The sequence below is a fragment of the Eleutherodactylus coqui genome, chromosome 1, assembly GCF_035609145.1.
Source record: "Eleutherodactylus coqui strain aEleCoq1 chromosome 1, aEleCoq1.hap1, whole genome shotgun sequence".
In the NCBI taxonomy this organism is placed as follows: Eukaryota; Metazoa; Chordata; class Amphibia; order Anura; family Eleutherodactylidae; genus Eleutherodactylus; species Eleutherodactylus coqui.
This window is the reverse complement of record NC_089837.1, coordinates 518,566,062-518,590,238: the sequence shown is the minus strand read 5'-3', so window position 1 is coordinate 518,590,238 and position 24,177 is coordinate 518,566,062. Positions and strand designations below refer to the sequence as shown.

The window sequence follows — 24,177 nt, the reverse complement described above, 5'->3', positions numbered from 1 at the left end:
ATGAAAATGGAGCGTGCTGCGGTTTTTTTGGTTTTTTTCTGCGACTGAAACACTCAGGAAAAATACGCACATACTGAAGTCAATGGATTCTATTCTCTGTGTACTGCGCACAAGTACGCCCATGTGAGGCCGGGTTGTAACAGAATGTTCCTGGCTCCTCACACATCTGGAGAAGCCGCCGGAGGGTTTCAGTGTTTTTGATTGCCATTTATCCCATTTTTGTCTCGGACACAGGGTAACCATGAAGAGGTGACCCTTTTCCGTCAGACTGGTGAAGTCGGAGTGATTTATGGTTGATGGTGTACTTTGATGCTTGTAGCAGTTGCTGTCATGGCCCGTGCTGACAAGTGTGTGAAGCCTCGAACCCAGACACTTTGACAATTGGGGAGCGTTCTAGAACTGGTCGCCGTGTTCCTGTGTGAGCAAATCAGAGGACACACTGTGCCCGCAGGGTGGTGTCGGATGAAGGATAAAATGTGGAGCACGGCACACGTTGCTGTGTTGTCATGGAGTGAAGAATGCAGTTGGCTGTGGGAGTGGAGGAGGCTCCAGTCCACTGCCACTATGTTGTGAAAGGGTCAGACCACCACATAGACTTCTACTGAGTGCGGTGTTGAGGCCGTGGCTCCACGAGAGGCCAGGTAATAATTAAGAGACTGTAACTAAAGTGTCATGAAATGTAATTTAGAGACCAACAGCAATGAACACAACTCAGCTTTACCAGGTTTGCCGGCATCATGGGCTTTAATAGAAGAGTGTTGGTACCCGCTCTAGTTTAGTGTTCCCTCCATCCCGTTTCCGGCTGGTGAAGGGTTTCCTTTAACTTCTACTTCAATTGTCGTAATTCCCACAACAGGAATAGAAAGTCCAGAAATAAGAGCTTATCAGTCATATTGTATACAAGACTATCCCGCTGTCAGGTGACCTGCGACCGTCTGACTCCCAGCATGCTCTGTGTTAATTCTCCGGTTCTCTCCTCACAAACACGCCTCCAGGGTTCGCCTGCCGAACCGGTTTCTTCTTCGCACTTTTCTTCTCCTTATGCATCTCCGAGGGCTTCTAGAGGGAAAATAAGTCAGGGGTGAAAAGTGATAAGAAACTTGTGGTCTGCAAGCAAAGGTCGGACCTAGAAGAAATGCATCGCACATCGTGATTGGTGACTGTAGTCAGGTGATCTTCCCAGCATGCATAGTGATAGCGGCCATGTTTTTTACTACCAGCAGCCAACGTGGCTGTAATTTTACCACCCAGGAAAAGCCTGGATTTCGGTTGCTAAACAAAAGTTCAACTAGTTTGATCCGTCAAAAAAAAAAAAAAAAACGCTAACTAAACCATGTTGGAGCAATGTTTTTCTACTTGATCTTAGATCAACTCTTGTTGATCTTGGATCAAAACTTTAGGGCAACTGGTCCTAAAAAAAAGCATTCCTGGGGACAAAAAAGGTAAAAGCGTTGCACCGGATTAGAATAACAATGCTGCCCTTTTCCAAAAACAGCGCCACACTTGTCCACGGGTTGGGTCTGGTACTGCAAGCTCAATTCCATTGGACTGACTGGATGCAAAACCAGACAACCTGTGATGTAAATCATCTCCAGCACAAGCTCCATGGACAATACATAATATCTCATCCGCCTGCGATCTGCAGTGTATTTGGGAATAGTCTGGGTTCTACATCATGGAAGCTTGAAACCCGAGGCAGATCCGCACCGTTGAGGGCCCTTCAGACAACCATCTTTGCAATACGCAGAAAACAGAATCCCTTGACGTCAATCGGTTAGTTCTCATTGCTGTATTTTGCGCGTGAGGAACAAAGATTGGATTTGCTCTATTTGCCCGTGTATTTGTGCACCAAGGACCCCATAGATATGTATGGGAAATGCGCAAAACACAAGGGGATGCGTGAAACACTGCGCAAAACTGCAACGAAAAGAAGACATCGGGACCTCATTAGGCTAAATAGCCTTTTTAATCAGGGCGGGGGCGTTTTGCGTGCATTTGTGAACAGTACTATGCGCAAACATGTGCACGAGGGCCCGACGTCCTGTGGCAAGACCTCTGCTCACAGCCCAACAATGGGCAGCTGGATTGGCGTTCACCAGAGCCCTGGAACTGGCAGCTCTGCCATTGGCGCCCCTTCTCTTCTAATTCTGCCATTCTATGATTCTCCGCAGTGATCACAGCAGCTTCACTCTGACACATGATTGAATGGCTGTCATTGGTCCCTGCACTCAGCCAATCAGAGGCAGAGCTTCCAGGAGGCAGGGATTTTTAAATCCCCAGCCAGAAGAAATGATACAGAAGAGTGTCGGGGAGAAAACACACCGGAGCCCTGACAGCGCTGCTAGGGAATGTATTTATTTTCCAGCAGCTAGGGGTTATTTTCAGGGAAGGGCTTATATTTCAAGCCCTTCCTTGAAAATCCCGCCGGGGGTATCCTTTATCCTATTGCTTTCAATGGGGCGGCAGCAGGGCCCTCTGCCACAGCTGTGACAGGGGATTCTTTCGTCCTCGCTGCAGTCCCCTCATCACTGAACACTGTGACAATGCTGTCACAGTGCTCAGTGATGAGGGGACTCCCCCGTGGGGAATAACGGAACCCTCGGGGAGTCCCCTCATCCCCACGGAGACTAAGGGGTTAACAGCAGGACATTTAACAGGTGCTCCTTTCACCTTTTAAATGCCCTGCTGTAAGCAGCGGGGAAGCTATTCCCTGCGCAGGAGTTTCCATTAACCCCAGCTCCCAAAGGAGTCAGTGGAAACTCTTGCAAAACGCGCACCTATGTCCTATCTTTTTTAGATGTGCGCTCACTTGCGCTGCTAATTCTGCGCATATGAACGCTTCTATAAGAACTCATTGGTTCTTTAAGAAGCTTGCATTATGCGCATGCAAAACAGACGCTCGTCTGACCGAGGCCTAAGAGACGTGAAAACCACCTGGAGTTTACCTAAAAGTACCTAAAGGACCCTCAGACTGTAAGAAACAAGATTCTCTGGTCTGATGGAACCAAGATTGAACCTTTTGGACAGAGGAAACCAGGAGCCGCTCATCACCGGCCAAATACCATCCATAGAAGGAAGCCTGGTGGGGGAGCATCATGCTGGGGGAAGGGAAACCGGTCAGGGTGGATGGAAACCAGGCGCCGCTCATCACCTGCCCAATACTATCCCTACAGTGAAGTCTGGTAGTGGCAGCATCATCATGCTGGGGGAGGGGAGGCTGGTCAGGGTGGATGGAAACCAGACGCCGCTCACCACCTACCCAATACCATCCCTAGAGTGAGGCCTGGTGGTGGTAGCATCATCCTGGGGGAGGGGAGACCGGTCAGGGTGGATGGAAACCAGGCGCCGCTCATCACCTGCCAAATACCATCCCTACAGTGAAGTCTGGTGGTGGCAGCATCATGCTGGGAGAGGAGAGGCCGGTCAGGGTGGATGGAAACCAAGCGCCACTGATCAGCTACCCAATACCATCTCTAGAGTGAGGACTGGTGGTGGAGAATCATGCTGGGGGAAGGGAGACCGTCAGGGTGGATGGAAACCAGGCGCCGCTCATCACCTGCCCATTACCATCCCTACAGTGAAGCCTGGTGGTTGAGCATCATGCTGGGGGAAAGGAGACCGTTCAGGGTTTATGGAAAGCTGAATGGAGCAAAGTACAGAGATGATGACAGTCTAATCCAGAGGACAAGGGACCCCAGACGGGGCAGAAGGGTCACCTTCCAACAAGACAATGACCTCAAGATCAGAGCCTGACTTATACCCTCTCTGGAGAGACCTGAAAATGGCTTCTACAGACGGCCCCCCCATCCAAATTCTGGTATGCAAACTTTGTGGTATCATACCCAAGAAGCTTGGAATCGCTGCAAAAGGGGCTTCACCTGAGTACGAGGTGTGAATACGTATGTCAATGTGAAGTGGTTTTTTTTAATGAAAAACAAAAGATTTCTAGCATTCGGTTCTTACTTTGTCATTATGGGGTATTGAGGGCAGAATGAGGGGAAAAAAAACTTGGATTTTTTTAATTTGCGCAAAGCCAGAACCTAAGATGTAAGAAAAAGAAAAAAAAAAAAAAAGTGAGAGGGTCTGAAGACTTTCCGGACCCCCTTAAGTACACTTCTCTCCTATGTGCTGCTGGGAAGCTGCTCCTTCCACTGTGCCTCCGACTTCTTATCATGAGCTAGTGCCACACAGATATAGATGGCGCCGCATCCCACAATACTCCTCTCCTGAAATGCTCTGTGCTGCTGGGGGCCCGGCTTCCCCCAAAATCTATCTGTTGCCTCTCATATAGGCGGCCCTCTCCTCAATAACAGAATCACATTAATGGATAGTTCATGGTGGTCCACAATACTCTGCGCTGCCGAGTCGCTGCACTCGGTAACGTTCTTGTCTGTCAACTCCCAAGTGACTTTTAGGGGTTTTCCAGTGAAATACTGCTGATGATCCAACCTGAGTATATGTCAGTAACAGCTGAGTAGTTGGGGTCCGCCACCTGGTGGCTAGCACCTGTAACTGCAAGCACAACTCCTATTGATTTTAATGACACCCAAGCTTGCAATTACAAGCACCAGCCACTACACAGGGGTCAGAGCATGTGCTTCCGCTCCAAGTGGCGGACCCCAGCCGATCAACTACTGATGACCTATCCTGAGGATACATCCTTAGGGCTCCTGCACACTTGCGTGAAAAAAACACGCAAGAAAAACGCGATTGTCAAGTTGGTGCTTTGCGATTTTTGTGCAATGTGGTTTTAACATTAGAAAGTCCCATTGACAATCGCGTGAAAAAAACGCAACAATATCACGTGAAAACAAAACACGCAAGAAAAACGCAAGTGGGTACTCACGCTTAACAGTATTTTCCTGGAAAACCCCTTTAAATTAAAAGGGTCCCGGGGTTATACAGCACGGGTGAGCACAATTCATTCCTGAAATACTCTGTACTGCTGGTCCAACAGAAGTTATTCCCAGGTGACTGAGGCCACCTGAGCATGAAAGATGGGAGATATCAGCCCGTAATAAGCCTCTTACGCTGGGTCTTGGAGGAGGCGTCATCTTCCCCAGGCTGCTGCGGAGCTGCGAGATCTGCACTCTGTACTCATCCAGCTGGATCTCCATCTTTTCCCGCCGCAGCCGCTCGTACTCAAGAAGAGCCTCCAAGTCTCTGATCTCCCTAAGGAAGACAATAAGGAGGGATAAGATACTTGATAGGAGGCCCAAATGTCCTCCGCCACGTAAGGAGACACCAGTGGGCAGAGGCCCTGGTACAGACTTTACACAGCAGCCCCGGATATTCAGGTTACTCCTCCGCTCTTCTTCCTCTAAAGCCTGGTTGTGTGCCTTTACAGCTCAAGGTGATCGCTCAAACGTCAAGCAATCACTTTGTGCTCCGAGCGAGGTATGCAGAAGACAGCTGTTCTCTGCTTGGAGCGCCCAGCTGTTATACAGCCGAGCGCTCCGAGCAGGGGAAGAAGAACACAGCTGGACTGCTGTGTTCTTCATACCCAGCCTGTCATCAGAGAGCGGGATACAGCTGAAACAATAGTATCAGCTGTATCCCGCTGTGAATCCCTGATCAGCGACTGGTTAAGGAAAACTGCACGATGTCAGTGCCGTTAGACACAACGATTATCGCTCAAAAGACGGCTTTTGAGCGAATTTTGAGCGATAATCGTTGTGTCTAAATGGGCCTTAATACAGGAGTCCAGGATCCAACAGAGGTCATTAGCAGCTTCTTGTCAGAGTCAGGCAGGCTTCATTGAAATGCAGCTCTTGCCATCTCCTCCCACCTCTGTTAGATACACTTTAAAGGTGGATTCAGACTAACGTATATGGGCTCTGTTTTCACGCCCAGCCGATATACGTCATCTCTCTCTGCAGGGGGGGGGGGGGCCTGGAAGAGCCAGGAGCAGGAACTGAGCTCCCGCCCCCCTCTCTGCCTCCTCTCCGCCCCTCTGCACTATTCGCAATGAGGAGAGACGGGACGGGGCGAATTCTCGGAACTTAGCCCCGCCCCCGTCCCACCTCCTTTCATTACAAATAGTGCGGAGGGGCGGAGAGGAGGCAGAGAGGAGGCGGGAGCTCAGTTCCTGCTCCTGGCTCTTCCATCCTCCCCCCCCCTGCAGATGAGGACACCTTATATCGGCTCTGCGTGAAAACCGAGCCGACATACGGTCGTCTGAATCCACCCTAAACAAGGACATTAGTACCCCGAGTTTTCAACATGTTTTCTAAACTAAACCAGGTTCTCCTAAGGGCTCCTGCACACTTGCATTTTTCTTGCGCATATCTTTCACGTGATATTGCTTCTTTTTTTCTTTCACGCAATTGTCAATGGGACTTTCTAATGTTAAAAATGCATCACAATTCGGTGCTTTTCAGTTTTTGTGCGATGCGTTTTTTAACATTAGAAAGTCCCATTGACAATTGCTTGAAAAAAAACACAGTAAAAAAGCAGGTGTGCACGAGCCCTTACTCTCATTTGCTGCTGTTTGCACGTTCTGATTTTCTGGAGGTCTTACCCATTTTCTGTTGTCTGCTCTTTGTAATCCACTTTCCTGAAGGAGGAGGGCATGTAGCAAGCCTAGCATTCTGCCAGTAGTTCACTGTCCTGATTTCTTTGCACTTACTTTCGATGCTGCATTACACTCTCTGGTCCAATCAGTATCTGCAAGCCCACACCTCTGCTCTACCACGACGATCAGGCATTTATTTAGAGGCAGTCTGGCCAAATGCATAGAAAAGCCACTATAATGTATGTACGTATGTGCACACAGACACATACCCACACACTGTAACAGCAGGAGAGGCACAATCTGTGGCGATAGTTACCACAGTGTCTGCAGGTCTGTCAGCCTGCAAGTACAGGGAAGCTGTCTGTGAAGATACTACTTCTTCGCATTGCTATGGAAATGTCTTTGTATCCTTGTTACCGAGTTTCCCCGAAAATAAGACCTACCCCGAAAATAAGCCCTAGATACACTACATGGAAAAAAAAACAACAAAAACACAATACTCACCTAGCAGGCGGCGTCCAGGTCCCTCGTGCTGGTCTTTGGCACTGTGGCAGTCTTCCATGTAGTCCTCAACGCTAAAGGAGCATCTCTTGCTGGTAACGGGCCTTGAATACTCCACCTCCAGCAAGCGAGCGCTCTGATTGGTTCAGGAGCGCTTCCTAGCCAATCAGAGCCGCTGCTCGATGAACCAATCAGAGCACTCGCTTGCTGGGGTATTCAAGGCTCGTTACCAGCAAGAGATGCTCTTTCAATGTTGAGGACTACATGGAAGCCTATCACAGCACCACAGACCAGCGCGAGGCACTCGGACGCTGCCTGCTTATTGAGTATAAGACACCCCCAAAAATAAGACCCTGTGCCTCTTTTGGAGCAAAAATATATATAAGACAGGGTCTTATTTTCAGGGAAACAGCACTACAGAAGCTCTGTACCTAACAGTAAATAGTGGATTGAAGATGTAAAGGAGACCCCTACTGGCAGCGACTTCAAACGTGATTAGTAGATGAGCAGAAGAGATCTAAAAGGTTTGTTGTTCCAATGCTCGACTCTCGCTGGCTAGGGCTTGTTTTTCTGTGGGACGAGTTGCAGTTTTCAATTGTACTATTTATTCTGAAAAACTTTCAAGTGAAGTAAAAAAGAAAAAAAAAAAGGCTATTCCCCCATCTTCATGGAGTCTGGTTTATCAAATTAGTTCATTTTTCTTCCCAAAAACTCCTATTTTTTGAAAGTAGTATATCTTTCCATCCAAGGCTTGTTCTGTGGGACCCCCTGTAACATCCAGCAGCGCCCCGTTGGCGTACACACCACTGTCATTGCTTTTTATTACATTTTTTACTTGTAAATGGGGTCACGAAAAAAGCGCAACTCTGGCATTGTGTATTTTTTTCCTGACAATGTTCACTACGTGGTATAAATAATGCATTACTTGGATAGATTGGACTTTTACGGACATCGCAATACGAAAGAAGATTTTTCCTGTTTTCATTGTTTTATATCATAAATACGGGTAAAGGGTTGTTGTTTTTTTTACTTTTACTATCCTTTTAAAAGGAAGTGATTTTTTTTTTTCTTTGGCAGCTTGAACTTTCTTTCGTTTGATTGCTTATACCATAGAATGCAATATTTCAGTACTGCAGTATATGGTATTTCTACTGCATTGTATTAAGGGAGGCCACAGGATTGTCTTTACGTGCAAAAGCATATAGCGGCTCTGGCAGCCTTTAGAAGGCACTGGGCTGCCATGACTGTTGCAGTCAGATGTCAGTTGTCAAAGCGAGCTTTCTTGGGCCGATTATGGAGCAGGCTTGGCTCCCGATACTGCTCTATACAAGCCGCATGCACCCAGGACGTACATATACATCCTTGGGCGTGAAGGGATTAAAGGGGTTCTCCACTTTGTACTTCTTAGAAGGGCCCCTTGAACTGTAAGTGTTCAGTTTCCCTGCAGTGCCACCACATGGGAAATAAAGTATGTCAAAGCCATAAAGCCCTAGCTGCAGAAAAACAACAAAAAAAACCAAAAAACAAAACACATACATCACCTTAGAAGCGCTCTCCGCCGCAGCTTCTTCATTTTCTGACCGGGGATTGAAAAATCCCCACCTTTTGCAAGTGCTGGCTGTGATTGGCTGACGCTTAGCCAATCACAGCAAGTGCTCAATGAATGGCCGTGATTGAACCAATCACAGCCATTCATCGAGCACTTGCTGTGATTGGCTAAGCGTCTGCCAATCACAGCCAGCGCTTCCAGCGCCTGGGAATTTTTCAATTCCCGGCCAGAAGATGATGAAGATGATGATCAGTGCCGGGCCCCAGGGAGAAGCTGCTGTGGTGTCACAGACAGCGCGGGAGAGGTGATGTATACTCCCCCCCCCCCCCCCCTTTCTCTTCAGTTACAGCTTATTTTCAGGTAGGGCTTATTTTTTAAGCCCTCCGCCGAAAATCCTTGCATGTGATGCTACAAAGTCAAGTGACTTTGTAGCGCCTTCAGATCGCGGTACTGCCACAAGAAGATGCAGCGATGCCCGTGTGAGGGAGGCCTTACACAGCACATATTCATATCAGTAGGACGTATATGTAATACAGGACAGGATGGGTCCTCTAGAGAAAGACATTCTTTAAAACCACTCTTTACTGAGGCCAATAGATGAAGACCCTTCTCTTACCTCAAAGCCGGGTGTATGGCAATGGGTTTTCTGAAGTAGACAACCCCGATACAGTCCGGTCACAGTGACCACCTCTAGAACAGTTACACTTCATGCTAATACGTTACTTCTCTGATTCTTTCTGCTCCTTCCTCCTCTGGTTTTCTTCTTCCAGGATGCCACCGAGATGCTGAAAATTGCTCTTGGCGATTTCTAGAAGTTTCTGAAGTTCCTTCATTTTATTGTAGGCCCTCGCTGCAAAAAAATAAAAAAATAATATACACACTATATGGACAAAAGTATTTGGACGCTGCATGTTTTTCTGTAAAAGTGCTTTATTCTTCTATGTAGTGACGTCTCGGCCCTCCCTTTGATTACAGCGGCCGCACGTCGAGGCGTACTCTCCACAAGTTCTCTGTAAGTCTGGGCAGGTTTAGCCACCATTCCTCATGCCAGGCTGTGAGAAGAGATTGTTATAAGGATGGGCATGGGTGGTGGGGTCATACCCGTCGCTCCAATTGGTCCCACAAGTGCTCGGTTGGATGAATAGTTATCACCAGGCCCTTCCCAGCATGCCGTTCGGCAAACTCTGTATTTGCATATTTGCTGCAGAGTCCAACTACTTTTGTCCATGTAGTGTAGGACACTTTGACCCATATTTAGGAAGCCTGCTGTTATTTATGCTGTAGGTAAGGGAGGCATACGGAAGGATTTTACTGCTGAATGTCACGCTTCATCACTTGCGACATTTTAGCAGCGCAGTTTAATCCAAAGCCTGCTGTAACCCGCTTAAGCCTTGAGGCACACAGCCAAGTTTGATGCTTAACCTCTTGATGCTAGAGGAGTAAGCGTACGCTGCGAGGGGGTCAAATCTCTTCTCTGCGTCGTAGAGGCGTCTAGTGGTCAACAAGCTTCTACAAGCAGAAGAAGAAGAGGTCACTACACACAAGGAGCCTCCGAGAGCCTCTTATAGGCCAAGGGGGGGAACCACTTTTAGGGCCTCCGGTGACAAGACCGTCCATCTAATCACCACAACTCTCATCATTTACAGATCTGCCTGAGATGGAACTGAAGTATTGTGGTATTGCAGTATATGCTATAAACAGTCAAACACAAGTTCAAGTCCCTGATGGGAACTAAGAAGCTTTTATTTTGCCCCTGATAGGCATATTGTGCCCTCAAGGCCCTAGGGGTCTGATATCAGTGTTATATACCCATACACTGCATTCTAAGATTTCCTGTACACCGATGATGATAATAGATAAATGGAAAGAATTCATGCCCTCTCTCACCAAGGAGGTGTGGGATGTGCCAATGTCCTCATATACCATGGTATCACCAGCTGTAAATAACAAGTTAACATCAGTGCTATCTAACACCGACTAGACTAAAGAACAGGGTGCCTACTAACCAATGTCACCGGTGCCCGACACCAGGCGCAAATTTTAATAATCTAATATGGAGCTGCCCAGAGAGCTATGCGTATTGGAGGGAGGTCACAGAATTCCTAAGCCAGCTAATGGAAGTGCCAGCCCCACCCGACCCGGGCATGTGCTTATTGGGAATCCTGGACGAGGAGCGCTGGCAATCTCATGACCGCATATGTCTCATTAAAGTATTGTTTATGGCTCGCAAGACGATAGCTTTGAGATGGATGGATAGTCGCCCCCCTCAGCGTTCTCAAGGTGGCAGAACATTGTTAATTCCACCTTGCCATGTAAAAAGTCTACAAAAATAGAAAGTGCCCGGAGAAATTTAGTAGGGTGTGGGGGAGGTGGTGCGGCTCGTCAGACGCCAATATCACGCAGGATCTGCTTCAAGGCATGCTGAGTACAAGTGTACCGGCGTCCGCCCAATAAAACGGGTATCAACTGTTAAAGTTCTAATGTTATGGAAACTTCAGGTAGGAGTGCGCTGTATTATATATTGGATCTGTGCAATTCTGCCTTAATTTGAGGAATTCACGTTGTATGAAAAGTTATGTAAGCTTATACTGGAGGGGAGATTTCTTTTTCAATAAAACGAGTTAAAAAAAAAAACAAAAAAACTTTATTTTCTAATTGTTAAGGCCGCCTGTCCACGGGCGTTGCGGTATCCTGCAGCAGATCTCCGCTGCGAGAGCCGCTGCCCGGGAGCAGGAGCCGGCAGACGGATCTCCGCTGTCAGTCTATCCATGGAGAATCGTGGCAAAAGAAAAAAAAAAATTCAATTCACACCATTTAAAAATGTTTTAGAAGTATAAAGGAAGTTATAGAGTTACGATTTTTGGGAAATTAGGGAGGAAAACAAAAACTGAAAATAATTTGAATAAAGTGTTGCAGCCTTAAAGACTTATAGAAAATGTTATTTCTCCTGCCAATATAGCTTTATGAGGACTTGGTTTTTTTTCATGGGAGGACATGCAGTTTTCAGTGGTACCATTTTGGGATGCCTTTTTGGTTACTTTTGTACATGACAGCCATAGAAATGCATTAGAACCTTGTAATCACGCTGTACAGGTCCTAATGAGCATAAAGGGATCACCCTCCCTCTGAACAACCACTTAGGTGCTGCAGTCAGTATCGATCGCCGCATCTGAGGGGTTATATGGCTGGGATTGTAGCAAGTTCTATTACTAGCATGCGCAGCAGGGCACCAGCTGTTTGCTTAGTGTATAACTGTTTCCAAAGTCTGCGCCACCCTGTATACTTATGGCACTGTGTGTGAACTACATCCCACCAGAGCCATAAATGTAGAGCACGGTAGGGTTTTAATAAAATATGGTCATTATGTGACTCCTCCCAAAACTCAGGCAAAGGCTCATGGTTCTAAAATTCAAGACCAATGGTCTCCATCATGTGGCTCTCTAGCAGTTGTAGTTTCTCAACACCCTGCGTATACTGACAAACTGTGCTGGGTGTTGTAGTTGTCCAAAAGCAGGAGAGTTGCCGATTGGAGACCACTGGTCTTCACCATAATCCTTTGCGGTCGGCACCACAACTTCATCTACTATTGGCAGGTTTGTGCTCCCCACCACGAGTCTACTCTAGGTATGGATTCTCTCAAGCAGCAGTTCTCACGTACCACGGGACGCCTTCTTTTCAGCTGCACTCAAACTGACGTCATCTTGTTGGTCGGTGCTTCCTTCTACGCCATGTCTCTCGAAAAACAAGGGATCGTCTTCACTTATCTCCTCCTCTGAATCTTCATCGTCTCTTCCCCCCAGGAGCTTTACAGCAGCCAGCTGTGAAAACCTGTCACCGACACATGAGGATACCGCGATGAGGGTCTCCGTTTCCCTATTCCGCCATGGTAGTAGGAAAACAGAATGCCTAACCGTCTTATGACAAAAACAAATGGTGCCCGATGAACGACATTGACTATAACGGGGTCTGTTTGGCTTGCCTCATGCCCTCTAGTATTTCCCCAGGGACAATAGCACAATATGATGCGGTATCCAGCACAGAACTTTGTGATTGTTCCCAGCAAGAAAAACCAAGTAATCTTGTAGATATGATAACTTTTAATGGATAACAAAAATACATGATGTTATAGCGAGCTTTCAGGCCTCTTCTTCAGGTATCATATCTACAAGATTACTTGGTTTCTCTTGCTGGGAACAATCACATATTGCTCTACTGGATAACACCGTGCCACTCTTTTCTAGTTGCTCAGAGCTTTGTGATGATCTGAGCCGCAGGTTGCCAACATGGCCTCAGACGCAGATGTGAAAGTAGCCTCACTTGTAGAGCAGATCAGAACCCAAGACAGTGCAATTCAGCATAAAACGATAAATCTTCTACTACCTTTTAGCAACATCTTTTGGGGTCTCCCCAGCCTCATTGTTGATGTTGTAGTCCGCCCCCATCTCCAGCAGCCATTGTATACACTCCACCTGACCATGGCCTGCAGCTGAGGAGCACAACACTTGGTTACATGACACGAAGCCACATTTTCCCCAACTTAAGTGTAAAACACCACAAAACAAGCCACGTAGGTCTAAAAAATGCTCGAGGTGGTCCATTTGGATCTTGTACATAGGGGGCCAGTATTACAGCACTTCTATTGGTATACATAGGGGGCAGTATTATACACAGTTTCCTCGATAAAAAAGCCCTACCCTGATTTTTCGGAGAGACTTGAAATATAAGCCCTACCCCAAAATAAGCCCAAGCTGCATAACATAAAAGAAAAAAAGCAATGCATTACTTAGCAGGCTCGGTTCATGTCCCTCCCACTGCTCTCGGACACCCACAGAAGATCGCTTCCTGGTTGCAGGATTCATAAATCCCTCCTCCAGGAAGCGATCGCTCCGATTAGGTCTCCAGCGCTGCTCAGCCGTGGCTCAGCGGAGAGCAGTGGGAGGGAAGTGGACCGAACCTGGTAAAAATAGGTCATACCTTAAATATAAGGCCTAGTGCCTCTTCTAGGACTTTCCTCCTTTATGACACTTACCTTTGTGTAAGGGGGTGGAGCCTTTGTCATCCCGTTCATTAACATTAATTATTCCACTCTCCACCAGTTTTCGAAGGGTCACCAGATCACCTTTGAAGGCAGCGACATGAGCCGGAAAAGCCAGATCTAGCAAAGGAATGTAACCCCATCACATTAAATGGCAGTTATAGTATCTATAACTTTTTTTGTTTTTAATTTGATTACTATAATTCTGTGCTCATTAACTTCTGCTCTGATACACAGCTCCAACTCTGCTGCTTTCCTTCATGCAACAATACAGATTCATGGTCACATTCTGGCTGCCTATAAATGCCACTAGAGGGAGCTCAGGAGCTTTCCTGTGTACTGATCTAGAATTTATCTCAATAAGGCCGCCTGCAGACGAGCGGGTCGGATCCGGCAGCGAGAAATCTCGCCGCGCGATCCGACCCCAGAGCCTGCAGGGGCGAGCGCGTACTCACCCGCGCCTGGCGGCCCCGGCTCTTTGATGTGCCGGCTGCCGCGCAGCCGGCGCATGCGCAGACCGGAGCCGGCGGCCAGGTGAGTGCGTGCCCCGCAGAAAATTAGAACATGCCGCGGTTTGTTTGCCGCGCGAGATTTCGCGCGGCCAAACCGCGGCCGTCTGCATAGGAGTGCGTATTGTAATGCACTCCTATGCAGACTTTCAGCGGCGGAAATCCCGCGGGAAATCCCGCGGCAGGATTTCCGCTCGTCTGCAGGCGGCCTTAGAAGTGTATACATCTGTCAGTACTGAGCCTCATAGAGTGGAGACTACTTACTTCTATAGCTGTAAAGGGAGGAGGAAAGGGTTTGGAGCAGTGTATCAGATTATAAAACGATAATATATGACATAAGAAAATCTTTATGGTGGGGACCACATCGGATCTCGGTAGTACTCACTCTCGCTCTCCTCAGGATGGTCTCGCTCATATTCTACACTGTCTATATACTGAATGATTCTCTCCTTATAAAATCTTCTTGCCAGCTCCTTCGGTTTTTCTCCCTTATTGTTCTTCGCCTCCAATGCACATGTGAAGCTGCTGACTTTACTGAGCAGAAATTTTAAGCAGTGCAGATGTCCCTCCATGGCTGCTAAATGCACTGAAAGAAATAATATACCGCAACATGTATATACTTATATCTGTAGAACACAAATCCTGTCTTATACAAAAGAAACTATCAATAATGAGGGAATGTTCTGATATACAGATAACCCCCCTATTAATATGCTGAACCATATCAGAAGTACTATGTTATATTCTTGTACATAGAGGGCAGTATTATAGTAGTTATATTCTTGTACATAGGGGCAGTATTATAGTAGTTATATTCTTGTACATAGGGGGCAGTATTATAGTAGTTATATTCTTGTACATAGGGGGCAGTATTATAGTAGTTATATTCTTGTACATAGGGGGCAGTATTATAGTAGTTATATTCTTGTACATAGAGGGCAGTATTATAGTAGTTATATTCTTGTACATAGGGGCAGTATTATAGTAGTTATATTCTTGTACATAGGGGGCAGTATTATAGTAGTTATATTCTTGTACATAGGGGCAGTATTATAGTAGTTATATTCTTGTACATAGGGGGCAGTATTATAGTAGTTATATTCTTGTACATAGGGGCAGTATTATAGTAGTTATATTCTTGTACATAGGAGGCAGTATTATAGTAGTTATATTCTTGTACATAGGGGGCAGTATTATAGTAGTTATATTCTTGTACATAGGGGGCAGTATTATAGTAGTTATATTCTTGTACATAGGAGGCAGTATTATAGTAGTTATATTCTTGTACATAGGAGGCAGTATTATAGTAGTTATATTCTTGTACATAGGAGCAGTATTATAGTAGTTATATTCTTGTACATGGGAGGCAGTATTATAGTAGTTATATTCTTGTACATAGGAGGCAGTATTATAGTAGTTATATTCTTGTACATAGGAAGTAGTATTATAGTAGTTATATTCTTGTACATAGGAGGCAGTATTATAGTAGTTATATTCTTGTACATAGGGGGCAGTATTATAGTAGTTATATTCTTGTACATAGGGGGCAGTATTATAGTAGTTATATTCTTGTACATAGGAGGCAGTATTATAGTAGTTATATTCTTGTACATAGGAGGCAGTATTATAGTAGTTATATTCTTGTACATAGGAAGTAGTATTATAGTAGTTATATTCTTGTACATAGGAGGCAGTATTATAGTAGTTATATTCTTGTACATAGGGGGCAGTATTATAGTAGTTATATTCTTGTACATAGGGGGCAGTATTATAGTAGTTATATTCTTGTACATAGGGAGCAGTATTATAGTAGTTATATTCTTGTACATAGAGGGCTGTATTATAGTAGTTATATTCTTGTACATAGAGGGCAGTATTATAGTAGTTATATTCTTGTACATAGGGGGCAGTATTATAGTAGTTATATTCTTGTACATAGGGGGCAGTATTATAGTAGTTATATTCTTGTACATAGGGGGCAGTATTATAGTAGTTATATTCTTGTATATAGGGGGCAGTATTATAGTAGTTATATTCTTGTACATAGGAGCAGTATTATAGTAGTTATATAGGTGGTAATTAGAGATGAGCGAGCTTACTCGGAAAAGCACTACTCGCTCGAGTAATTTGCTTTATCCGAGTATCGCTGTGCTCGTCCCTGAAGATTCGGGTGCCGGCACGGAGCGGGGAGCTGCAGGGGAGAGCGGGGAGGAACGGAGGGGAGATCTTTCTCTCCCTCTCTCCCGCCGGTCTCCCCTGCTCCCCGCTGCGACTCACCTGTCAGCCGCAGCGGCACCCGAATCTTCAGGGACGAGCACAGCGATACTCGGATAAAGCAAATTACTCAAGCGAGTAGTGCTTTTCCGAGTACGCTCGCTCATCTCTAGTGGTAGTATTATAGCAGTTACATTACTGCAGATAGGACTACAGTGTAATTATGACTCTGATAGTATTAATACCTGATGAGTTTCCATCGTGATCAATTTCTTCCACAGATGCCCCCCACCTCACAAGGAGCTGCAAGCAGCCGAGTCGGCCATGGAAAGTAGCGTAATGAATTGGTGTCCAGCCATTCATGTCAGGGCTGCTTGTATCCTGTAATAAATATAACTAGTATTTTATATATATAATAATAATAACTCCGCCCTCTTGAATCCTCATCACACCGACACTAGCTGCATTGTCAGTATATTAGAGCACTCTCACCGCTCCACTACGCAGAATGGTCTGTAGAGTGAAGGAGTGTCCATGGGACGCAGCCAGGTGTGCGGGGGTGCACTGCCGCTCGTCTTTAGCTGATAGGTTGGCTCCACTCAATATAAGGGCCTATAATCGAGAAGACGGGTGAGTCCATGACTAGAACTGTAAAACTGTATGAGACAGCGATCCTCCACAGAACTGCCGGCGGCGTACCTGCATGCAGGCGTCTTGGCCTTTTATAGCAGCTAAGTGAGCCGCCGTCCATCCTCTGGTGGTAACATCAGTGATATCAGCTCCGTGCCACAGTAACCAATGAAGACACTGCAAGAGGCGTTTAGAAGGGTCAGAGGTTAACCATCATTTAAAGGGCACCCATCACATCACATATGGCGTCTGAACTGCAGGCGGCAGGTTATAGAGCAGACGGATTGTAGAACATCTGTGAGCTGAGCAGCCAGGACTGATACATTGTAGCAAACTAGCAGAGATTTGTGCACTTGTTGCTGATGTGTTGAGCTCACAGAGCATTATCTGCACTGTATATAATTGTATCCATACCTCAGCTGACACTTGCTATGTACAATGTATCATTCTGGATACAATTGTATCCAGTGCAGACAATGCTCTGTGAGCTCAGCAAGCCAGATGCCAGACTGATACACAGTACATCACTAGTCCTGTTGTCAGCTGACATGTAGATACAGTTGTATCCAATCTAGACAATGCTCTGTGAGCTCAACACATCAGCAGCAGCTGTCCAGATCTCTGTGATAGTTTGCTGTAAGGTATCAGTCTGGAGTCCGGGCTGTTGAGCTCACAGAATATTGGTTACACTAGATACAATTTTATCAACTTCTCAGCTGACAGGCTAGCTGTGTACAGTGCTTCTATCAGTTTGAAGTCCGGGCTGTTTAGCTCACAGAGCATTGTCTAGACTGGATACAAGTGTTTCCAGTTCTCAGCTGACCGCAGATCTAGATATATACAAGAGTGGTAAACAAGAATGTCCGCTGTCATTGACATCATTCATCCACTGACATCAAACACATATACTAAAAGAGCAAAACCATGAAATACAAAGTCTATAGAGTTTTTCATGTATACAGAGATCACATCTGAAAACCCCTTAAAGACTAGCATAGCCCTTTAACCCTTCTCAATCCAATTTGTATCCTGGTTTTCCTAGGGGGCTTACTCTTTTTCTGCCGTTATACAACAGCTCTATCTGCTGGCTAAAGCCAGTACTGCATGAGGTGACACATTGGATAGGCTCCGACAGCAGAGAGGCTGGCAATATACAGTAAGACAACCCCGACGGGCATCTTCCAACATCTGAGCTGTACAGCCTTAAATCATAATGTCTTCAGACGTCAGACAGTGGATTGGAAAGGGTTAAAGCAGCGCTGGACAAATCCCAGGAGGCGGGTGGCCAATATACCTTGAAATTTAGAACTAGTGCCTAGAGGTGCCGAGACATACCAGCATGCTCCACTTATGTGCCCGTAACATGGACGGGTGTCCCGGCCTGACCGCGGGTCTCGTGACCCAAACTCCGAGCATCATCCCAGGCTAACTTTGTGGGTTGTTCTCTATGGGATTTCGGATTGTTGCACTTACACCCCTGCAGTATTTTGAGCTCTCCGGCTTTAGGGCACATAATAGTTACCTCCAGACTCCCGGCATGTGCGGCCCAGAGCAGTGGTGTGAACCTATGGACCGGGTCCACCTCATTGACGCTGGTCCCATTCTTCACGATGGCAGCGAGATCTTCGATATGTCCGCAGCGCACCGCCTCGTGGATGCTGCCATAACCCCTCCTCTTCTGCTGCTCCGCTGTAAAAGCCCGTCATAGGAAACCGGTTACTTACAATAAGGCCGTGTTCACACGTATCACAAGAAGCTGCGGTAGAAACTCACATTTTTGCCCTGATGTGAATGCGGATTAGCACTGGCGTTACTCAGCGGCAACAATAAGCATGATGCGGATTATAGAGTCGCCACTGCGGCCGTTATACCACAAGGATGGCGAGCGGGAGGGGGGGTTGCCGTATGTATTCTGATCACTGTTGTAGCCTTCTAGCCAAATTTTGATGCATTAATTTTAACCCCTTAGTGACCGGCCCACATTGTGCCTCAGCGGTCAAGCTATCTTCACTCCTATTATTTTGCTGACTGAGCCATGTGCCGGGATAAGTTGTGGGTTGTAATTGCACCATTCTGGGGTCCATATAACGTGTTCTAGAACTTTTACTACATTTCTTTGGAAGGGGGAAAATTGAAGAAAAAAAAAAAAACTGGAGAAATTCCTTTTTGCGTCTAACTCCGATTGTACACTTAAAATAAAAAAAAAAATTTAAAATTCTTCCTCCGCCGGCGCATTAGAAGACCGACAACATCTTTATTTTGTCCTCGCCGGCGCAGTCGGAGGACTTTCAGGATAACCTGCGGGTTTTATTAGGATCATTTTGGGGAAACAGATGACTTTTTGATTGCTTTTTCTTCAGTTTTCTGGGAGGTGGGATTGAAAAAAAAAAAAATGGAGTTTTTAGCTTTTCTTTTATGTTTTTCACTGAGCGGCAAAAATAACGTTCAACTCCGCGATCCTCGTCTGTGCGAAGCCGGCTTGTTCACACGGGCGGATGCAATTTTTGCCAGTGAATAAAGCCGCCTGCAGACGAGCGGGTTGGATCCGGCGGCGAGGATTCTCGTCGCGGGACCCGACCTGAGCGCTTGCAGAGAATGGCGCGTACTCACCCGCGTCTGTTTGATGTGCCAGCTTGCGGGCGCATGTGCAGACCGGAGCCGGCGGCGGGTGAGTGACATTTCTGTGCGGGACTTTGCAAGCCCCGCAGAGAAGTAGAGCATGCTGCGGTTTGTTTGCCGCGCAAGATTTCGCGCGGACGTCTGCATAGGATTGCATTTGTTAACGCACGCAATCCTATGCAGGCTTCCAGTGGCGGAAATCCTGCCCGTCTGCAAGCGGCCTAACACTTCATTTTCAGCAGGTGTGTATCTGCGGGTCTGGTGGATATCTGCCTTTTTTTTTTTTCATCCACTATGTAACCGTGTTCATGGTGTTAAAAAATAAAAACAAAAATAAACAACCAGAAAAATCCGGGTGCGCAGTGAATACAGATGGTAATGTTTATAAACGGGGAGGGGGGGGGGTTGGCGCATGACTTGCGTGTGCAAACAGTACAGTGAAAACCACTCTTGCAAAATAAATACGCAACGCCCGATGCGCAAAAGCATGGTGCTAAAGTCTGGCGCAGGTACATTTGTGCCATGGGGCTCAGGTCCACAACCGTGTTTTCACCACGGACGCGAGATACATGGTGAATGCGGTAAATGAAAGTCACGTGCGTGTAGGAATAGACGGAGTCTAATTTATCTCACACGACGAGTGTGATATCGGGTCGTGTAGGTCAGCCTGATATCACGTGATGTCCCAGCGGATGCGCGGCGTTTTCGTGTTACAATCGCCTCGCATCACTTCAGGGGAGGAGCAATCTTCCGCCGCGGCTGATTAGCAAGTGCTTTCAACGGGAAACATCGCATCGCACTCGTACGCCCTGCAATGCTTGTGCGGCCCCATAGAAAACAATGGGCGATGCGTTCCAAGAAAGCGCCAAAGATAGGACCAGATGCTATATTTTCCGCACTGCAATGCGAGGGGGAAAAAAACCTGCAGAAGGGCCCGTTGTTTAAACATACAGCGGATCCACGTTTCCTGCGCATTCGCACAGAGCCAGTAACTTCAGCGGCCGATCCTAGCACGTAATACGCAACAAAATCCGCCATGCTGCGACCAAAAGTCACGTGAAAATTACACGTATGTGAACTCACCGCAGTCACAGTGTAACCGGGGCAGAATGAGCCCTAAGAGATGCAGACTACAAAGGGGCAACACCTGCCCAATAAGGGGTTAACACCAGAGGCAGAACCCATGACCTGCCGGCATGCTGAGACTTCTGGTTCTACACGGTTTAGTCTGTGGTTTTGCTGTCCCTCACCTGCTGAAGCCGCCGCCGGCATCCTTCTGCCTATGGAGAGGTAGAAATAGGTGATTCTACAGACAACTTCCGGGACGCGATGCGGTTCCCATGGAAACTCTGCTCTGCTACGTCACTTCCGCCTACACGTGTAGGTGGTCGGGAGACGCCATTTGTAAAGCTGGCATCGCGCTTCTGCTGCTCCTGGGCTTCCGGTTTGTCGGGCCCCTAATGGGGGTATGCATATTAACAATTTGGAGCCGCTAATCGCTGTACTTCACTGCAGGGAATGCTGGGACTTGTAGTTCATAGGTTATTGAGGCGCCAAATGCTGTCATTTTGTCCATAATAAAGGACCTTATAGGAGAAATATCCCACTCTGAGGCTGTAGGGGGCGCTGTGTCTAATGAGAGGAGTCATTAATGATATTAAGTATTAAATGCCTGGGCGCAGCACAACTCCTTAAGGAAGGGCAACGATTTCATCTCCACATATCAAAAGCCTCAGTTATTCTAGTGGCCCCAATAGTAATAGTGCCCGCAGTAGTGGCCCCAATAGTAATAGTGCCCGCAGTAGTGGGCCCCGATAGTAACAGTGCCCGCAGTAGTGGCCCCAATACTAATAGTGCCCGCAGTAGTGGGCCCCGATAGTAACAGTGTCCGCAGTAGTGGCCCCAATAGTAATAGTGCCCGCAGTAGTGGGCCCCGATAGTAACAGTGTCCGCAGTAGTGGCCCCAATAGTAATAGTGCCCGCAGTAGTGGCCCCAATAGTAATAGTGTCCGCAGTAGTGGCCCCAATAGTTATAGTGCCCGCAGTAGTGGCCCAGTAGTAATAGTGCCCGCAGTAGTGTTCCCAATAGTAATAGTGCCCGCAGTAGTGGCCCCAATAGTAATAGTGCCCGCAGTAGTGGCCCCAATAGTAACAGTGCCCGCAGTAGTGGCCCCAATAGTAATAGTGCCCGCAGTAGTGGCCCTAATAGTAACAGTGTCCACAGTAGTGGCCCCAATAGTAATAGTGCCCGCAGTAGTGGCCCCAATAGTAACAGTGCCCGCAGTAGTGGCCCCAATAGTAACAGTGCCCGCAGTAGTGGCCCCAATAGTAACAGTGCCCGCAGTAGTGGCCCCAATAGTATTAGTGCCCGCAGTATTGGCCCCAATAGTAATAGTGCCCGCAGTAGTGGCCCCAATACTAATAGTGTCCGCACTAGTGGCCCCAATAGTATTAGTGCCCGCAGTAGTGGCCCCAATAGTAACAGTGCCCGCAGTAGTGGCCCCAATAGTAATAGTGCCCGCAGTAGTGGCCCCAATAGTAATAGTGTCCGCAGTAGTGGCCCCAATAGTAATAGTGTCCACAGTAGTGGCCCAGTAGTAATAGTGCCCGCAGTAGTGGCCCTAATAGTATTAGTGTCCGCAGTAGTGGCCCCAATAGTAATAGTGCCCGCAGTAGTGGCCCCAATAGTAATAGTGCCCGCAGTAGTGGCCCCAATAGTAATAGTGCCCGCAGTAGTGGCCCCAATAGTAATAGTGCCGGCAGTAGTGGCCCCAATAGTAATAGTGTCCGCAGTAGTGGCCCCAATACTAATAGTGCCCGCAGTAGTGGCCCCAATAGTAATAGTGTCCGCAGTAGTGGCCCCAATAGTAATAGTGTCCGCAGTAGTGGCCCAGTAGTAATAGTGCCCGCAGTAGTGGCCCCAATAGTATTAGTGTCCGCAGTAGTGGCCCCAATAGTAATAGTGTCCGCAGTAGTGGCCCCAATAGTAATAGTGCCCGCAGTAGTGGCCCCAATAGTAATAGTGACCACAGTAGTGGCCCCAATAGTAATAGTGCCCGCAGTAGTGGCCCCAATAGTAATAGTGCCCGCAGTAGTGGCCCCAATAGTAATAGTGCCGGCAGTAGTGGCCCTAATAGTAATAGTGTCCGCAGTAGTGGCCCCAATACTAATAGTGCCCGCAGTAGTGGCCCCAATAGTAATAGTGTCCGCAGTAGTGGCCCCAATAGTAATAGTGCCCGCAGTAGTGGCCCCAATAGCAACAGTGCCCGCAGTAGTGGCCCCAATAGTAATAGTGTCCGCAGTAGTGGCCCCAATAGTAATAGTGTCCGCAGTAGTGGCCCCAATAGTAATAGTGCCCGCAGTAGTATCCCCAATAGTAATAGTGCCCGCAGTAGTGGCCCTGATACTAATAGTGCCCGCGGTAGTGGCCCCAATAGTAATAGTGACCACAGTAGTGGCCCCAATAGTAATAGTGCCCGCAGTAGTGGCCCCAGTAGTAATAGTGCCCGCAGTAGTGGCCCCAATAGTAACAGTGCCCGCAGTAGTGGCCCCAATAGTAATAGTGTCCGCAGTAGTGGCCCCAATAGTAATAGTGCCCGCAGTAGTGTTCCCAATAGTAATAGTGCCCACAGTAGTGGCCCCAATAGTAATAGTGTCCGCAGTAGTGGCCCCAATAGTAATAGTGCCCGCAGTAGTGTTCCCAATAGTAATAGTGCCTGCAATAGTGGCCCCAATAGTAATAGTGCCCGCAGTAGTGGCCACAATAGTAATAGTGCCCGCAGTAGTGGCCCCAGTAGTAATAGTGCCTGCAGTAGTGGCCCCAATAGTAACAGTGCCCGCAGTAGTGGTCCCAATAGTAATAGTGCCCGCAGTAGTGGCCCCAATAGTAATAGTGCCCGCAGTAGTGGCCCCAGTAGTAATAGTGCCCGCAGTAGTGGCCCCAATAGTATTAGTGCCCGCAGTAGTGGCCCTAATAGTATTAGTGCCCGCAGTAGTGGCCCCAATAGTAATAGTGCCTGCAGTAGTGGCCCCAATAGTAATAGTGCCCGCAGTAGTGGCCCCAATAGTAATAGTGCCCGCAGTAGTGGCCCCAATAGTATTAGTGCCCGCAGTAGTGGCCCTAATAGTATTAGTGCCCGCAGTAGTGGCCCCATTAGTATTAGTGCCAGCAGTAGTGGCCCCAATAGTATTAGTGCCCGCAGTAGTGGCCCCAATAGTAATAGTGCCTGTAGTAGTGGCCCCAATAGTAATAGTGCCTGTAGTAGTGGCCCCAATAGTAATAGTGACCGCAGTAGTGGCCCCAATAGTAATAGTGACTGCAGTAGTGGCCCCAATAGTATTAGTGCCCGCAGTAGTGGCCCCAATAGTATTAGTGCCCGCAGTAGTGGCCCCAATAGTAATAGTGCCTGTAGTAGTGGCCCCAATAGTATTAGTGCCCGCAGTAGTGACCCCAATAGTTATAGTGCCCGCAGTAGTGGCCCCAATAGTTATAGTGCCCGCAGTAGTGGCCCCAATAGTAATAGTGCCTGTAGTAGTGGCCCCAATAGTATTAGTGCCCGCAGTAGTGACCCCAATAGTCATAGTGCCCGCAGTAGGGGCCCCAATA

General features: G+C 47.3%; 1 protein-coding gene across 1 annotated transcript; it reads right to left on the bottom strand.

Annotated features, from left to right (window-relative positions):
• Positions 1-663: 663 nt before the first annotated feature.
• On the bottom strand, positions 664-20,906 carry ANKRD42 (ankyrin repeat domain 42). The gene is made up of 12 exons (XM_066588171.1): positions 20,822-20,906; positions 18,475-18,641; positions 17,022-17,129; positions 16,815-16,934; positions 16,568-16,703; positions 14,494-14,694; positions 13,594-13,719; positions 12,945-13,050; positions 12,223-12,392; positions 9,288-9,414; positions 5,031-5,172; positions 664-1,059 (listed from the first exon to the last, which is right to left on the bottom strand). Exons 1-12 carry the CDS (start codon positions 20,841-20,843, stop codon positions 958-960), a joined length of 1,527 nt encoding a protein of 508 aa, XP_066444268.1. The 5' UTR covers positions 20,844-20,906; the 3' UTR covers positions 664-957.
• Positions 20,907-24,177: the final 3,271 nt, after the last annotated feature.